Here is an 18,180-nt window from a genome sequence, read left to right as displayed (position 1 = left end):
GAGGAAGACGGAGGCAGAGAGGAAGACGGCAGAGAGAGCAAGGAGCAAGAGAACAGGAGAGATTAAGTGTTTGTGTGTGATGTGTTATGAAAATATTATTATTATATATAGGAAAACCCTAGGAGACACAAACCCTAGAAAAAGGGGAAAAGATCTCAAAAAGTAAAAGAAAAGATATCAACGGTAAAAAGTTCTGAAAAGTAAAGATATCAAAAGATATGGCAGCTGCAGGGGGCAAGATAAAGCTGTCAGGGAACAGTAAAAAGCATGGGCGGATCAGATAAAGGTACTGGTCAAGCATGGCAAAAGCAGATCTCAAAAGATTATGTCAGTCACTTTTTCTGTCAACCAATGGGGTTGGTGCGCATGCTGCGCCGAAAGTAACTATTCAGACATTAGATAGGTTAGGTCAACGGCTCAAAAGATAAGACAACACAAAAGCAAACGGCTAGATTTAAACAGAAGATACAAAGGTTAAGCGCGGGAAGGCTGAGTGCGCGAGCGCGAAGGCTGGCACAACAACCCTTAGCGCACTGCGGGAAGAATCGCATCCTTAGCGTGCTGCGTGAACTAGAATTCTAAGCGCATCGCGGGAAGAACATACATTCTTAGCGCATTGCGGGAAGAACATGCATTCTTAGCGCGCTGCGAGAAGAGTTCTCTTCACGCATCGCAGGAACAAGATGTCTTCACGCAGGCTTCCATGTAAAGAGTCTGGCGCGTGGAGCTGCAGACATCCTTAGGCGGGAAGAACCAAAGGACAAGCAAAGAGTTGAGGGAAACAAGGCTTAAGGGCGGGACGGCGACAAGAGGGAAAAGAAGGCGGAATGAGAGAAGGAAGAGGGAGGGGACGGCGGAAAGAAAGAGAGAGAAAAAGGCGGGAAGGAAATATATATTTTTATTATTAAAAGTAAAATATAAGTATAAATAAATATTAAATCATAAAAGAAAGAGATCGGGTCAGAGAAACGGGTACCTGGGTCGGGTCGGATCAGGGCAGATGTCACAGTCTCCCCTACTTTAAGAAATTTCGTCCCGAAATTTATCTCGAAGTAGGTTGCGCAGAGAACAGGTGCGGGTACTTGATCTTCATTTGATCTTCCCTTTCCCATGTAAACTCGGCTCCGCGCTTGGACTCCCAACGAACTTTCACAATAGGGATACGACTGCGCTTGGTTTGCTTAACCTCGCGATCCATAATCTCAACAGGCTTCTCAACGAAATGCATAGATTCATCAACTTGAACTTCATCGAGTGAAATGTGAAGGTTCTCGTCAGCTAAACACTTCTTGAGATTGGATACATGGAACGTTGGATGCACATTACTGAGCGCGGGCGGCAGGTCAAGTCTGTAGGCAACTTTTCCCACACGCGCGAGAATCTTGAATGGACCAACATAACGAGGAGCAAGCTTACCCTTCTTCCCAAAGCGGACAACACCTTTCCAGGGCGACACTTTGAGGAGAACAAGATCACCAACTTGAAATTCGAGAGGCTTTCGCCTACGATCTGCGTAACTCTTCTGTCGGCTTCTGGCAGTCAGCAAATGATCACGGATCTTGGCGATTTTATCGGTTGTCTCTTGAACAAGTTCGGGTCCTGTGATTTGAGTTTCACCCACTTCGCTCCAACAGATCGGGGAGCGGCATTTACGACCGTAAAGTGCTTCAAATGGGGCCATACCGATACTGGAATGATAGCTGTTGTTATAAGAAAACTCGATCAAAGGCAGGTGTGAATCCCAATTACCTCCAAAATCAAGAACACAAGATCGAAGCATATCTTCAAGGGTTTGAATGGTGCGCTCAGACTGTCCGTCAGTCTGAGGATGATATGCTGTACTCATGTCCAAACGAGTTCCTAGCGCAGATTGGAGAGATTTCCAAAAGCGAGATATAAAACGGCCATCGCGATCGGATATGATGCTCAAAGGAGTACCATGGCGGCAGACAATTTCCTTGACATAAAGCTGCGCGAGATGCTCAACACGGTAGTTTTCACGAATGGGCAGAAAGTGAGCAGACTTAGTCAATCGATCCACTACTACCCAAATGCTATCATGTTTGCTTGCAGTCAAAGGTAACTTGGTAATAAAGTCCATCGCTACACATTCCCATTTCCACGTAGGAATTTCTGGTTGTTCGAGCAAACCAGATGGGCGTTGGTGTTCAGCTTTAACTTTAGAACAAGTCAGGCACTTAGCTACGAACACAGCAATATCCTTTTTCATACCGGGCCACCAATAAGTTATGCGCAAATCCTTGTACATCTTATCAGCGCCGGGATGAATAGAATACCGAGATTTGTGCGCTTCACTCAGGATATCAGCGCGAAGATTCTCATCAAAGGGAATCCAGATGCGATTAAGATAGCAGAGAATTCCACTCAGATTAGGGACAAAATGTGCTTCCGCGCCACACGCTAACTCGGCGCGAAGGTTACCATTACTGATGGATGCGCGCTGCGCGTCACGAATACGCGATTCAAGGTTGCTTTGAATCGGCGCGAAGTGAAGCTGGGTGCGCGGCAAGATACAGTTAAGTTGGCAGGGTTTTCGGCTGAGCGCATCGGCTACCACATTAGCCTTACCAGGATGATACCGGATCTCACAATCGTAATCGCTGATGAGTTCGTTCCATCGGCGTTGCCTCATGTTAAGTTCCTTCTGATCAAAGATGTGCTGAAGGCTTTTATGGTCAGTGTAGAGGATACACTTAGTACCATAAAGGTAGTGTCTCCAGATCTTCAAGGCAAAAACAACTGCACCAAGTTCGAGGTCGTGAGTTGTATAATTCTTTTCATGAACCTTAAGTTGCCTCGATGCGTAAGCGATAACCTTGCCTCGTTGCATAAGAACACAACCAAGACCTTGGTTGGATGCATCGCAATACACGACAAAATCATCATTACCCTCAGGTAGCGCAAGAACAGGAGCTTTACACAACAAACGCTTGAGCGTCAGAAAGGCTTCTTCTTGCTTCGAGCCCCAAATATACGGTTTACCTTTGTGCGTCAGAGCTGTTAAAGGCAAAGCGATCTTCGAGAAGTTCGAAATGAAGCGCCGGTAATAACCAGCTAAGCCCAGAAAGGAACGGATCTCAGAAGGAGAGGATGGCGTAATCCAGTTCTTGATTGCTTCAATTTTGGATGGGTCGACATGAATACCCATCTTGTTTACAACATGGCCAAGAAACTGTACTTCATCAGACCAAAATTCACACTTGGAGAGCTTAGCATAGAGTTGCTCAGCTCTAAGCTTTTGCAACACCAACCGAAGATGTTGCTCGTGCTCGGCCTTGGTCTTAGAATACACCAGAACATCATCGATAAACACGATCACGAATTTATCCAAGAAAGGCCTACACACCCGATTCATTAGATCCATGAAAACGGCGGGTGCGTTGGTTAGACCGAAGGACATGACCAAGAATTCAAAATGGCCATAACGAGTTCGAAAAGCAGTCTTCGGAACATCTTCATCGCGGATGCGCAACTGGTGATAGCCAGAGCGGAGATCAATCTTCGAGAAACAAGAGGCACCTTGGAGTTGATCAAAGAGGTCGTCAATACGCGGTAAGGGATACCGGTTTTTAATGGTGAGTTTGTTCAACTCGCGGTAATCTATACACATGCGAAACGATCCATCTTTCTTTTTAACGAACAACACCGGAGCACCCCAGGGCGAAGAGCTAGGGCGAATGAATCCTTTAGCAGTCAACTCTTGAAGTTGGCTTGCCAATTCTTGCATCTCAGCGGGTGCAAGACGATAAGGAGATTTAGCCACGGGGGAAGCACCAGGGACAAGATCAATACGAAACTCGACTTCACGAGCGGGAGGGATACCAGGAAGATCATCAGGAAAAACTTCAGGGAAATCACGCACAACAGGGATATCGCGAAGCTTCTTCTCTTCAGCAGGCTTAACCACATGGGCTAGGAATGCAATATACTTCTTCCGTATGAGCCTTTGGGCTTCGGCGCAGGACATAAGTTTAAGACCGCGGGAGGGTTTTTCGCCGTAAATGTAAAGATCACCATTTTCTCGAGGTATGCGAATCAATTTCTTGGCGCAAATAACTTCGGCGCGATTATGCGAGAGCCAGTCCATACCAATAATAACATCAAAGCTTCCAAGAGGCATAGGGATGAGGTCAATCAGAAAATCGTTTTCGTTACAATCTTTAATCACTGAGTTAATTAGAATAATTTCACCATTAGCCAATTCAACTGAAAAATCTTCTTTTAAATCGTTGCGCGGTCGCGCAAGCTTCTGCTCGAAGGCGCGAGAGATAAAGCTTCGATCGGCGCCAGTATCAAAAAGTACAGAAGCATAAAATCCGTTAAGTAAAAATGTACCATTAACTACGTCATTATTCGCTTGCGCTTGGTGCGCGGTTATGTTAAAAGCTCGTCCACGCGTTACTTGGTTTGAAATCTGGTTCACCGGATTCGCTTGCGTAATCTGAACTTGTAGTCTTGGGCACGCGTTCCGGAAATGACTGGGATCACCGCAGTTAAAGCACGATCTGGGTCGTGGGTTTTGGTAGATTGATTGTGGGTTCTGCGGGTAGACTGGTGGTGTTGGCGCAATTGGATTGGCGGGAAGGACTCTACAGTTTTCAGCAGTGTGACCAGTACGGCCACATCGGTTACAAAGTCGACACGGGGTTTGGGTTGGGTGGTGAAATCTACAGGTTGGGCAAAAGGGATGGTTTCCTGTGTAAGGTTTCTTAGTTGGCGGGGCAGGGAGTGCTGGATTGGTTAAGGCATAGTTGTGGACTATAGGGGGAGTTGGGTAGGCTGATAGTGGGTTAGGCGCGTAAACTGAGGGTTGGTATGCGGGTTGCTGGACAATGGGCGGGTTGGTAAGCGCATAGGCCTTGCGTCTGCGCTTGAGGTTGTTATGGTTTGAGGGTTCTGGTTTGGTTTCTGCGGGTTCAGGGACAGTTTTGGTGGTTTTGGTCTTCTCAGTTCCCCGCAGGAACAGGGTTCCTGCTCTGACATGGTTGTCGCTAAGCACAGCGGCCAACTCGATGGCGTCAGAGAGGGTAACTGGGTTTCTGGCCCATACAGAATCTTGAATTTCCATGGGGAGACCCCCAAGGAATTTCTCTATGGCTCGGCGGGAAGGGGTAACAAGGTGAGGGACCAGTAAGCTTAGCTCGTGGAAGCGCGTCGCGTACTCGCGCGCTTCACCGCTGTATTGCTTCAAGTTCCAGAATTCTTCCTCCAGGCGCTTAATTTCGTTGGGAGGGCAGAATTCTCGCGTAAGAATCTCCTTGAATTCCTCCCATGTCATGCTAGAAGCAGCCTCTGCGCCACGCGCATGAGCTACTCCATTCCACCATGTAAGCGCTCTGGATTCCAGGACACTGGAAGCATATAGGGTTCGTCTTTCTGAGGGGCATTGGGTATGGAGGAAAGTGTTTTCTATTTTCTCAAGCCACTGGAGCATCACGGTGGCTCCTTCAAGACCTGTGAACTTTGGAGGGTTACCCGCATTAAATGTCTTAATGTTATAACTCGAGGTGTTGGTATTGTTTTGGCTCAAAGCTTGGGCTATTGCGGCGGCCATTTCCTGGGAACGTTGCTGTCTACGCATGCGCGAGGCTTCTCTTCTCTGAAATCGGCGAGATAGCGGAGGCATTCTATAAAAGTTTTAATTTTAGTTAATATCTTGGTTTTAGCGCAAAGTTTTAATCTTATAAAGCTTGGTTTCACGGAGTTAGATGCTATCAAAAGTTAAAGTAGATTAAATGACCCTAAATGCAGACTTAATAAAGGTAACAAATTCGAATCAGAAATCGACAATTCATGTATCACCATGACTTTCCGAATTCCCAATTTAAAATATACGAGTAAACGAGTATTGGAGATTGACGATTCATGTATCACCATGACTTTCCAATCTTCAATATAAAATATACAAGAAAATGAGTATTGGAGGTTGACAATTCATGTATCACCATGACTTTTCAAGTCTCCAACCTCAGAACATAATCGTAAATGGAAATTGAAAATCAACTATTCATGTATCACCATGACTTTTCGGATTTTCAAACCCAACAAACGAATATGTAAGAAAAATCAATAAAAATCGAAATTCGACAAAAATCGAAATATCGCGAAATAAAACATAAAATCATATACCGCGCAAGTGCGAGCATATTCACAAATAGCGAGTAATTAACAATAAGCGCGCAAACATGAGATTTCTCTCATGCGCGAGAAGGGACTCTTAGGTATTCTAGGCCGTTACGTCTAACCACCTATCCTAAAGTCAACGAGCTCTGATACCAATCTGTAACACCCCGACCAAAGGCGGATTATACATCGGGGCGCCACATATTGCTTCATTACTCGCGACACTATTGGTGTCAATATTTATTAATACACATTTTATCGCGCACGCGCAGCGGGGAAAATAAAGAACATAAATCAAACATAAGTCAATATATTATAAATTATAACATTCAAACAACATTAACTTGTCTTGATACATTTTAATTCTAGGTCCAAAAGTAAAAACGTCCTACGTGTCCACAAGCTCCAAAACAGCTACTGCAAACCTGAACATGTGTTAAAATAAACGTCAAACACTTGCGTGTTGGTGAGAAATCAAGTTTAATACAATACATAGATAACAATAAATCTGCGCGCAACATGTGTATGTCTGGTTTTCAACAAGGGTGTAATCTGATCGGGACCAACTCTAAGAGACAAGACTGCCAGTGCTCACAATTGAGCTCACAAACAAGACTAACTGTGCATGTGTAAACAAAAGAGAAAATCATAAACGAATGTTCTCCCGTGTTCATCTAATGGTACCATGAAAACTGCGGAATAGACCGTCCATACGGTTAATGATCCACACATACAAATAAACAGCCGAGTCTACGTCCTCAACACATGGGATACTGCGCGACTAAAGTTCATAAACAGTTTAAGACTCAAGTTTTGTATGAACACATGAACATCCCAAAGCATTTAAAATAAAAAGGGATTAGATACGAGATAACTCACTTGATAAACGATGCGGTGTAAGATAAAGCAAGAACCAACTTTAAACAAGCACAAGTTAACCTATAAATAAGATTATTGTTTTAATGATCTGTTTTAAGTCTTGATAATAAGTTAGCATAATTAATAAGTAAATTATTATATAATATATATATATTACCGGAAAAGCAGGGCAGGACAGGGAGGAAGACGGAGGCAGAGAGGAAGACGGCAGAGAGAGCAAGGAGCAAGAGAACAGGAGAGATTAAGTGTTTGTGTGTGATGTGTTATGAAAATATTATTATTATATATAGGAAAACCCTAGGAGACACAAACCCTAGAAAAAGGGGAAAAGATCTCAAAAAGTAAAAGAAAAGATATCAACGGTAAAAAGTTCTGAAAAGTAAAGATATCAAAAGATATGGCAGCTGCAGGGGGCAAGATAAAGCTGTCAGGGAACAGTAAAAAGCATGGGCGGATCAGATAAAGGTACTGGTCAAGCATGGCAAAAGCAGATCTCAAAAGATTATGTCAGTCACTTTTTCTGTCAACCAATGGGGTTGGTGCGCATGCTGCGCCGAAAGTAACTATTCAGACATTAGATAGGTTAGGTCAACGGCTCAAAAGATAAGACAACACAAAAGCAAACGGCTAGATTTAAACAGAAGATACAAAGGTTAAGCGCGGGAAGGCTGAGTGCGCGAGCGCGAAGGCTGGCACAACAACCCTTAGCGCACTGCGGGAAGAATCGCATCCTTAGCGTGCTGCGTGAACTAGAATTCTAAGCGCATCGCGGGAAGAACATACATTCTTAGCGCATTGCGGGAAGAACATGCATTCTTAGCGCGCTGCGAGAAGAGTTCTCTTCACGCATCGCAGGAACAAGATGTCTTCACGCAGGCTTCCATGTAAAGAGTCTGGCGCGTGGAGCTGCAGACATCCTTAGGCGGGAAGAACCAAAGGACAAGCAAAGAGTTGAGGGAAACAAGGCTTAAGGGCGGGACGGCGACAAGAGGGAAAAGAAGGCGGAATGAGAGAAGGAAGAGGGAGGGGACGGCGGAAAGAAAGAGAGAGAAAAAGGCGGGAAGGAAATATATATTTTTATTATTAAAAGTAAAATATAAGTATAAATAAATATTAAATCATAAAAGAAAGAGATCGGGTCAGAGAAACGGGTACCTGGGTCGGGTCGGATCAGGGCAGATGTCACAGTTTCCAACACCGGGCTTGAGACTATTCGGATGGTTATAATTCCTATGGTAACAATTGGGCCCATGTGGTGTCAGTGAATGAGGTGGTGGAGAGGCATAGGCCTTCCATGTATGGAAATTGGTCAGATGAGTCGCGTGCACTATTTGACCATCAGACCTTTATGGGGGCCTATGCTGAACAGGCCGAAAAAGAGAGGCACGACAGGTTAGAGATGTGGAACCGTGCCAATGCTTATGGGCGAGAACATGAGATGAATATGAGATACTTGGATGATAGGAATCGAAGGATGCATGATCAATGGCATGCAGGTGAACCGGTCGTGTCGGATCCACAAATGGTAGATTACACGACTCTTCCTTCGTATGACGGTTTGGTATGATATCCCGAACCACCACTTCATCATTCAATGTGGGTCAGCCCAATGCAGTCAATGGCACCACCACCACCACAAGGAGAAGGAAGCATCGGTGGTGATGAGGCGTTTAATTTCGGCCAGTTTTCAGACTTCATGACATCTATTTTCGGGCCGGCCCAACCGCCTTACAACTGATCGAGCCGAGTGATGCCAGGTGAACACTGTTTTGTATATTACTGTATAGTTGTTATTTTTTGTGTCTTTATGTACAGTTAAGCGTGGTCAGCTGGAAGTAGTAGCAGGATGGGTGACATCCTGGGAAGTCTCTACCTGGGCAACCAAAAATAAATCCGTGAGCTCTTCATAGGTAAAGCGGACAATATTGGTGGTGCGAGGGGCCGGATGTTACAAGTGGTATCAGAGCCCCTCTTATGCCGTTCGGGATGGTAGGGCAAACCTCATCAGAGACAATGAGTCCCCGAGGGTGTCATGAGGTACACCTTAGGCAAATCCCACATCTTGGACGGGATGGTGGGGCTAACCTCATCGAGGACGATGAGTCCAGGGGGGGGGGGTTGTTTGTAATATCCTTGGCAAATCCCGAATCGGTTGTGGACAAGATAGATTCTTGGTTCATAAGTAAATGCCCCACCTCTTAAATCACCAACGCGTTTTGGGCTTAACGGTAGTGGACGAGATGATAGCTCCACAGTTAAGCGTGTTCAGCTGGAAATAGTAGCAGGATGGGTGGTCTATTGGGAAGTCTCCTCCACCTGGCAACCAAAAACAAATCCTTGAGCTCTTCGTGGGCAAAGCGGACAATATTGGTGGTGCGAGGGGCTGTATGTTACAAAATATTAATTAAATAGTAATAATAAAATAAGAAATAGAAAAGAATAATGGTTTTGGATGTGTATCAATGCCAATCTACGGTAGAAAAGAAGGTTCCATAGGAACAATTTTTTATATTTCACAATGTACCTCTTCGCTTTTTTTTTTCAAAAGGAGAAGGTAGTATGGGTGAGAAATGTGACAAGAAGATATTGGGGAATATCAATTTAGAAGAGACAATCGAAGAAAGTTTTCATTTTGGCCATGGTACTAGGAGTACTAGGAAATAGAATCCTAAAATATGGCACCGTATCTTGCAAAACGTAAATGTATTCATATTAAAAATCTTATTAGAACTGCTCGTTTTTTATCAGAAGCTTGTGAGTTGGGTTAGCATAGTGTGACTTAAACCATTCTCAGGTGTGATATGGTTTTTAGCAACACCATTTTACTGGATAATACCCTTGCCTTACCCACTATTGTGTAACAATAAGATTTCGTTTGTCTGGGCTAGAAAGTAGCCCTCTTTGATCCTGTTATCTAAGCATTGAGGCGGTAAGTCGATGCGAATTCGATCGGTTTCAGTAACATGCGTTATTGTACCGGAAAAAAACCAAAAATAAAACAAAATAATTATAAAAATTGCATGATGTGGCGCTCTCGGTCGTTGGTAAAACCCGACCGTTGTCGATCTCAGGTATTGAGGCGGTGAGTCTACGCAAATTCGGTTAGTCTTTGTCACGTTTGTTATCGTACTCGACTTATATAAAACACGATAAGTCTACATGAATTCGATCGATTTCTGTAAAGTTCGTTACAATTTCAAAACTAATACAAAACAGAAACCAAAAACTTCGAAAAAAAAATGTCTTTCACCAATAACGTGCCGTCGAGTTACCCAGTGGAGTTCTTGCGAGATTAAAACTCTCAGTTATATAAATTAGATAAAGATAATTAGGGTCAAGTTGTTCTACAAAGGGAACAAAAATGAGAAGGATGAGAAGAATTTGTAGCAACACAAAAAAACCCCTAAAAATATAAAAAAAATTCATAAAAAATTATAAATCAAAATTTAATAAAAAACGAAAAAAGTAAAAACACAAAAATGTTTCCACCGTCTTTCTCATTCTAAAAAAATGACACAGTGGTGAGTGAAAAAAATCATTGTGTCTTTTTGTTTATTAGTGTGTTTTTTTGTTTATTTTCGTTATTGATTGTTCTTTTTTTATTTATATTGTGTTAGATTTTTCAATATTATATTGTGTTAGATTTTATTCGGAATTATGTTATATTTTGCGATCAATTGTGCCTTTTGTTCATTTTCGTCATTGTGTTTTTGATCTCGGCATTGTATATTTTCATCAATTTTTTTTTTATTTTTTTAATGAGAATGATGGCGGAAACATTTTAGTCTTTAATTTTTTTTTGTTTTTAATTTATATTTTGAGTTATGATTTTTTTATTATTTTTTTAAATTTATTTTTAAGAAGTTTTTTGTGTGGTAACAAATCTTTCTCACATTTCTCATTTTTGTTTCACTTTGTATTTTAAGTTTATTGCCAATGGGAACCAATATGCCATCCTTTATCGTTTTAACATGTGTTAAATACGTAAAGCATTACGAAAGAATGCCGTTTCACCGTTTGGAAGTCTTGCTGATAAGTCTATGTCATCATCATACGGGTTTTTCTTTACTAATTTTCATTAAAAGTTTTTTTTTAAAACAAACTCTCTTTTCGTTTTGATTAGACGTTGACCGCATCTCGATACTAAGATCCGTGTGTCCTTTACGAAAAGTTATAAAGTTATAGAAGAATCAAAATAACAATAAATATATTCCAATGGTTACTTCTTCTTTAACAAACCATTGGTGTACTTGTTACCGAGAATGAGATTGATATCACTAGTACGTGCCTCTTTGTTACCCATTTGTTGACACACCAAAATCTTATATCAGTAAGAATAACAATAACAAAGTGTGACATCTCGGCAAATTGTATATCGTATATTATGTCCACATAAAAGATATTGGATACAAGTAATGTCTCGTCTCAAATATTACCAATGTGTTTTAGGCATATTGGCTTTATAAAATACAAGAACATCACATTTAAATGTGTTTGAGCGGGAGCATCAATGACGGTGATACCCTAGCTAGGAAATTACACTTGGGTAGGAAGAAATAAATATTTGAACTTCTTGTGTTACGGTTGGTACATGCCATCGCAATAAGGGATGTTAGGTTTCGGATATCAAGTTCATTCTCAGCAACCAAAAACAAATTCTTCAACATGTTGGATGAAGCATCTAATAATGTTTCTTAGGCCATGTGTAGTGCAGGGGCTACAACTGGGGACGAATTGTAACACGTGACGCCCAGTCAGCAAGGGGTGAGAATTTGTTTTTGGGGTGTAATGGTGTAGAGGCTACAAGTTGGGCCCACAATATCTTTTTTATTATTTTCTTTTTATAACTAAACTAAACAAATAAAAACCAATTTATTTAAATAATTAAATAAAAATGCATTAAAATTTAAAAAAATACAAAAAATTAAAAAACATAACTAATAATGCATTAAAATAAAAAAAATACATAACTAAAAATACTAAAAAACATAACTAAATAAAATACTAATATCCATAATATTCTCGCAGTTTTTCAATTCGTTGTCGTTGCAATAATGCGGCCTCTTCGTGTAACCCGGCCGCTTTGAGAGATTCGTATTCTTCACTCATTTCTCGCAATTCCAACATTTGGGCAATCTTTTCATGTTGTTTGTTGGTTTCTTTCATGGCATCGTTGAGTTCCTCGACACACTTTTTTTGTTTTTTGATGATTTCTCTCATGGTAGCGGCGAGTTCCACGAGTGTCGGTTGGTTCGGGTTGTTTGTAGGATTCATTTTGCAATTTTTTGAAGAATTTGGATATGAATTGTGTATGAAATGGATATAAAATGGAGAAGAAGGTGTATGTTTATATATATATATGTATATATATATATTGTTTAAATTATTATTTTCTTTTTAAACATTTGACCGTTGTCAAACGGTCATATTAATATAATATTATTATTTTCTTCTACAATCGGCGACAAGTAAACCCCGCCCCGCCCCTTTTCGCCCAATTATCGCCCGGGGGCGGTGTTCTAGCCCTTCCTCGCCCCATTTCGCCCCCAACCCTCGCCCACTACGTTTGGCCTTATGGTAGGCTCGATGTTAGAGATAGTAACATCAACAGTATCCATAACAATGGTAATAATAGTAATAATGATAATAATAATAATAATATAAATATAGTTATAATAATAATATTAAAAAATTGTTACACTTTTAATAGGGTTACCAAAAATAGTGATACCTTTAATAGTCATTCTGATAATATTGTTACTTCTAATAACAATGCTAAATTCATTGGGTATATTCTAATTATCTTAACTTTATATAAACACAACGTCACTCAATTTTTTCTCTTTCATTCCATCTTACCAAAAGAAATAGTTTAATCCTTTTAACTTTATCTCACCCATATTAATTGTTAATTTAATATATTGTTCTTTGTCTTTTAACACGTTAAAAACATAATCCAAGACCCATTTTTAACAAATTTAACACAACTGGAAAGTGGTTTAATCCATCTTTAAAGTGTTATGTCATTATAACCTATGTTGGGATTAGAGTATACCTTATGACCTAATAGCAGTAATACTAGTAATTGTAATCTTTTTAATTGTAGTACTACTCTGTACTAGTATTATTATGATTATAGAAATAATAATACAAATAATAACAAAATAAAAGATAAGCAGCAACACCACCAGCAACAACATTTAATCCTCCAAATGACACTTTCTTGCGTGAAACAATATATAGAATGGTGAATTTAATTGTAAGTTTAATGGTATTTAATCCAACTTTTTACTCATATTTTACCTGGTACCGATTTGAACATGAATCCACTTAAGTAAGATTATGTTCCTCATCATTAGCTAACAGTTATAAGTTTTTTATTTCATGTTTAATGTTCACAATTATAATGAATTTAGAAATATGAACACCTTAAAAATAGTACTTTTTATTCGAGGAATGATATATTGCATTCTAGATGCATACAAGCATGATTGCAATACCCTAGCTAGATTCTCGTTTATTCTGAAGAAAACTCATATACAGAGTTTATTATTGGCTTCTTGCATGCATATTACTTTTTGATTAGATCCTGAAAATATAATCAAAAAATCACAAAGAATAAAAAATTTAGTGTAAACTTCAACAAAAACTGTTTATGTTTGAGGTAAGAAATTTGGGTTTTGTGAATAATTACTGGTTATATTCAATATTGATTCTCCCAGCATCCGGATTAGCAATCACCGTGAATGCCTCTTGGGAAAGATCAACTTGATTTCCACCACATCCGGGACAAAGATCTACAACTGTGACATCAACGCTATTTCCGGTGCAAGGCTGTGCAACACCTGCGTTGGTACCACTGGTGCAAGTAACACGGTACCTAGTCCCACACGCGGCTTTGTTGTTAAACAAACCACCGTTTGCTGCTAGAATCATAACACCACGATCTTCGAAACCAAAACATGATGAAGCTACATACATACCACAATAAAAAAAATCAAAACATGTTGATGCGCAAGTTAACTTTCGTCGTTTTTAGTTAATCTTTGTATACTTACGAACGTAGGGAGGGGTGTAGAAGGTTGCCTGGCCTGAAATGGCATGAGCAGCAGATACGAGAGATGCGACCATAGCGATCAAGATAAGAGCCTGCTGTGTCGAACCCATTTGGAGTGTATATTTTAAAGACCTTAAATTTGGTTTGTGAAGACTTTTTACTTTCTTTGGTGATGAGAACTATCCTTTTATAGCAGAAAACGTATGTGCAACAATGTTCATGTATCTAGCTAGTCAACAAAATACAAATGATACACCTAGTCAAAGAATTAAGTGGATAACGAATACACCATATATCTACCATTCCCTTACTAAATGTGGAATACAATGTTCTAGAAACATTGAATTATACAAGGATCATAGACGGAAAATTCGAGTCTAGTTTTCTTTAACTCGGTTACGTAAAGATGTGGAGAAGAGTTGATAACGGAAAATATAATATTCTTTTAACCGATGCTCAATAGGTGCGAGCTACAGTTAGAAATGACGGTAACGATTCTGTTCTCTTGGGTCGGTTTATAACTCTCTCGTATTGCCAAGTTTCTTACTAGACCAGATCGTTTATATAAAATTTTTGTGGTTCCAAAAAATATTTAACCTTAAAAAAAAAGTAGAAACACATGATTTCCTAAGTCCCCGTACTTTCATTTATTCAATTTTGATATTAAACTAGTAAACCGACCCACGGCGGGTCTAGTGCTTGAAATGAGAAATGTTTTTCTTTATTAAGTAGGGTTAGAGATACTTTGCAACTATAGACGCCATGATTTTGGCCTTGAAAGAGAACAAGACATTTGCTTGATTGTTCTTTCATGTGTCATCACCTAATAATTCATAACAAAATATATTAGAACCAAAATATATGTCTCTTGACTTTTTAAGTCAAAATTACATTTTTGACTAAAAAAAGGTTTGCTACTTTACTTGCTATAACAAATTGAGAACTTTAAACCCCTTTGACGTCTTCTTCTTGTGTGTAATATTGACTATACTTTTTGGCCCATTTGATCCAAAAAAAAAAAGAATCCCAAATCAGTTAATACGCGCATCCATGCTATCTTTAATAGAAATAGTATACAAAATTAAAACCAATGCTTGTAAAAGAAACTCTATGATGGACTGACATGTTGGGTTTCGTAGGCCTTTTCGGTGTAGGCCCGGTTTATTATTTGAAGTCCAAAGGGCACGCCCGGCCCGGTTTGGATTTCTTGTTTAATAAGATACAAACCCTAAGTGTATCTCTATATATTTGATGTCGTGTACTTGTAATCGTTACCACTTAATAAAGATATACCTAGTTGCCACCCGTGGACGTATGTCAGTTTAGACCGAACCACGTTAAATCCTCGTGTCGTTTATTGCTTTCGTGTCGTGTTCAGTTTGTGTGTGTGTTTAATTCTAACAAGTGGTATCAGAGCTTAGGTTCGGGATCACACGAAGAGTTGAACCGGTTCAGCCGCCTGTTACGCCATCGCACCAGATCTGTTTTAGGGTTTCGCTGCAATCTCGCAACCACCACCTTGGTTCTGTTGCTTCCGCTCGCTGTCGTCATCTGCAGGTTAGTGATTAGGGTTTCGTTACCCAGCCGTCGCCGATTAAAGCGTTGTAATTGGGTTATGTTTGAAAGTTATTAACCACCGTATAACCACCACTGTACAAGAAAGCTAGGGCTTGTATTACATTGTCGTTGTCAAGAAGATGTGGCATTTAACGTCATGAAAGAAACCACGGCCCGTGGTATGATGGACGCACTATCCATCATGTATGAGAAGCCTTCGGCAGCGAATAAGGTCTATCTTATCAGAGAGCTAGTGACAACTCGAATGAAAGATGGTGGGTCAGTTACAACGCATATCAATAATCTTAATTCGGACCTCTCCCGCTTAGTGTCAGTCGGCATTAAGTTTGATGATGAAGTTCATGGTCTTTTGTTGTTATCCTCTTTGCCCGACAGTTGGTCGCAAACAGTGACTGCGGTTTGTAGTTCGTCTACAAAGATTACTTTTGATGGGATTCGGGATTTGATTCTTGGAGAAGATTCAAGACGCAGAAATTCAGGTGGATCATCAAGTGATATATTAGTCACAGAAGGTAGAGGTAGGGGAAAACAACGAGGCAGTGGGAGTAGGAAGAGGAGTCAGTCTAGGACTCGTAATAATATTGAATGCTGGGGTTGTAAAGAGAAGGGACACTTCAGGAATCAGTGTCCGAATGGTAAGAAAGAGGTGAACGTTACAGAAGTCAACACTGCAGAAGAATGCCCAGAGGATGAGTTTTACGTTCTTAGTGTTGAGGATAACGTTGATGCTTGGGTGATGGATTCTGGTGCATCGTTTCATGCCACTCACTGTAGTGAAACGATAAAGAATCTAAAGTTTGGGGATTTTGGAAAGGTTCGACTTGCGAACGATGATATTCTAGAGGTTACGGGTATGGGAGATGTTGATTTGATAACTTCAGCCGGTACTTCTTGGACTTTGAAAGATGTCAGGGTTATTCCAAGTTTGAAGAAAAGTTTGATTTCAGTTGAGCAGTTGGATGACCAGGGTTACGATGTTAAGTTCGGGAATGGGCAGTGGAAGGTAGTCAAAGGGAATCTCGTGGTTGCTCGTGGCAAGAAAATCGGTTCGTTGTATATGGTCGATATGTCACCGAAAGGAGTGGATCCAGTTTTGGTGAAAGACAAAGTCTGGTTCACAGAATCTCGTGGGCAGAAGAAGGTTCATTTTGCAAGTAACAAACCCATAGCCAGAGTGAAGATTCAGGATGAACGAGCTAGGAAGGTTAAATCAGTCAGAGGACATCGTGACAGTGGGAGCACATGTCGTGTTTCAGTTACAGTTCCAGGTCGACAGTGGATTAAGAAAACCAGTATTCCAGCTGTAAAAGTATCTCCAGTGAATTACTTGCTGAATATGGAGAGTGTTTGTTCTCAAGATATCTCAGGATCCGGTAGTTTGTTTCAGTGGGAGCCGGTAGGGACAGAGAACGGGTCAGGGGCAGTTTTAGCCGTGACTGACATGTTGGAGCTCCGGGGAGCTTCAACGGGCCTTCAGGTTAATTGATGAGAAGGCAGTGGCAACTAGAAGATGGTTAATGTTCGGATTACAGAAGTACAATCAGGAGTGCAGACGAGAGTACTCAAGGCCTCCGAGTGGGAGTTTGTTGGGTTTCGTAGGCCTTTTCGGTGTAGGCCCGGTTTATTATTTGAAGTCCAAAAAGCACGCCCGGCCCGGTTTGGATTTCTTGTTTAATAAGATACAAACCCTAAGTGTATCTCTATATATTTGATGTCGTGTACTTGTAATCGTTGTCACTCAATAAAGATATACCTAGTTGCCACCTGTAGACGTAGGTCAGTTTAGACCGAACCACGTTAAATCCTCGTGTCGTTTATTGCTTTCGTGTCGTGTTCAGTTCGTGTGTGTGTTTAATTCTAACATGGCATTCCATTAAGATGTTGCCAATAGCACTCTAGGTTGTCTAGGCCACATATTCCAATTATGAAACCAGGGTCCCATGCTTGTATTCATCCTGCAAAATGTTTATTCAAATATAACGGAAGTTACCAAATAACAAAGCACAACTGTTGTAGTCCTTCGTCTTTCGGCTTTGCAATGAACACATGTGCTACTACAAAGGATTGCGTTCTCTGTAACCCAAACACAATAAATAAAATGTCAAGAGCCATAAATAGAGTTCTATAGGTAAATAAATAGTAAATGATACACTTTCACTCACTGTAAATGGTAAATGAACCTTACAGCTCGATCAATGTCCATAAATAAAGGGGCAAAAAGGTAAATCTCACGTAAAATTTTGAAGTATGTCTATCATAAAATGCAACCCTTGTAAGACCAAAGTCAAATATCTTCAATTTGCAATCAACATATTTTTGGGTTTTAGATCTCTGGGATAAACATTTGCTTCAAAAGAAATAATTCAAAATCAGCATCTACAAATACATAACTAAACAAATGATCACATTATATAAAGAAAAACTGTATGATCTTCTGGTGTGAAGTCATTATTAGCTTTGACAAGATGCAGGTCTTACTCCATAAAATCAAATACAACATATATGTCTTTAATTTCTCGTCT

At 40.4% G+C, this 18,180-nt stretch overlaps 1 protein-coding gene across 1 annotated transcript; it reads right to left on the bottom strand.

The window, feature by feature from the left end:
- Window positions 1–13,455: 13,455 nt before the first annotated feature.
- Window positions 13,456–14,286, bottom strand: LOC143610672 (EG45-like domain containing protein). Its single transcript, XM_077085081.1, has 3 exons — window positions 14,082–14,286; window positions 13,718–13,994; window positions 13,456–13,612 (listed from the first exon to the last, which is right to left on the bottom strand). The coding sequence occupies exons 1-3, from the start codon at window positions 14,188–14,190 to the stop codon at window positions 13,606–13,608; spliced, it is 393 nt and encodes a 130-aa protein (XP_076941196.1). The 5' UTR covers window positions 14,191–14,286; the 3' UTR covers window positions 13,456–13,605.
- Window positions 14,287–18,180: the final 3,894 nt, after the last annotated feature.

Source organism: Bidens hawaiensis, unplaced genomic scaffold (assembly GCF_021521415.1).
Source record: "Bidens hawaiensis isolate Kalapana, Puna unplaced genomic scaffold, B.hawaiensis_p1.1 tig00027364_1, whole genome shotgun sequence".
NCBI classification, from domain to species: Eukaryota; Viridiplantae; Streptophyta; class Magnoliopsida; order Asterales; family Asteraceae; genus Bidens; species Bidens hawaiensis.
Note: the sequence above shows the minus strand (reverse complement) of the source record. Positions and strands in the feature narration are given on the sequence as shown.

Coding starts and splice junctions, on each gene's coding strand:
- LOC143610672 (XM_077085081.1), bottom strand. CDS start 14,190: ATGGGTTCGACACAGCAGGCTCTTATCTTGATCGCTATGGTCGCATCT. Junction 13,995..14,081: donor CTACACCCCTCCCTACGTTC/GTAAGTATACAA, acceptor GTATGTATGTAG/CTTCATCATGTTTTGGTTTC.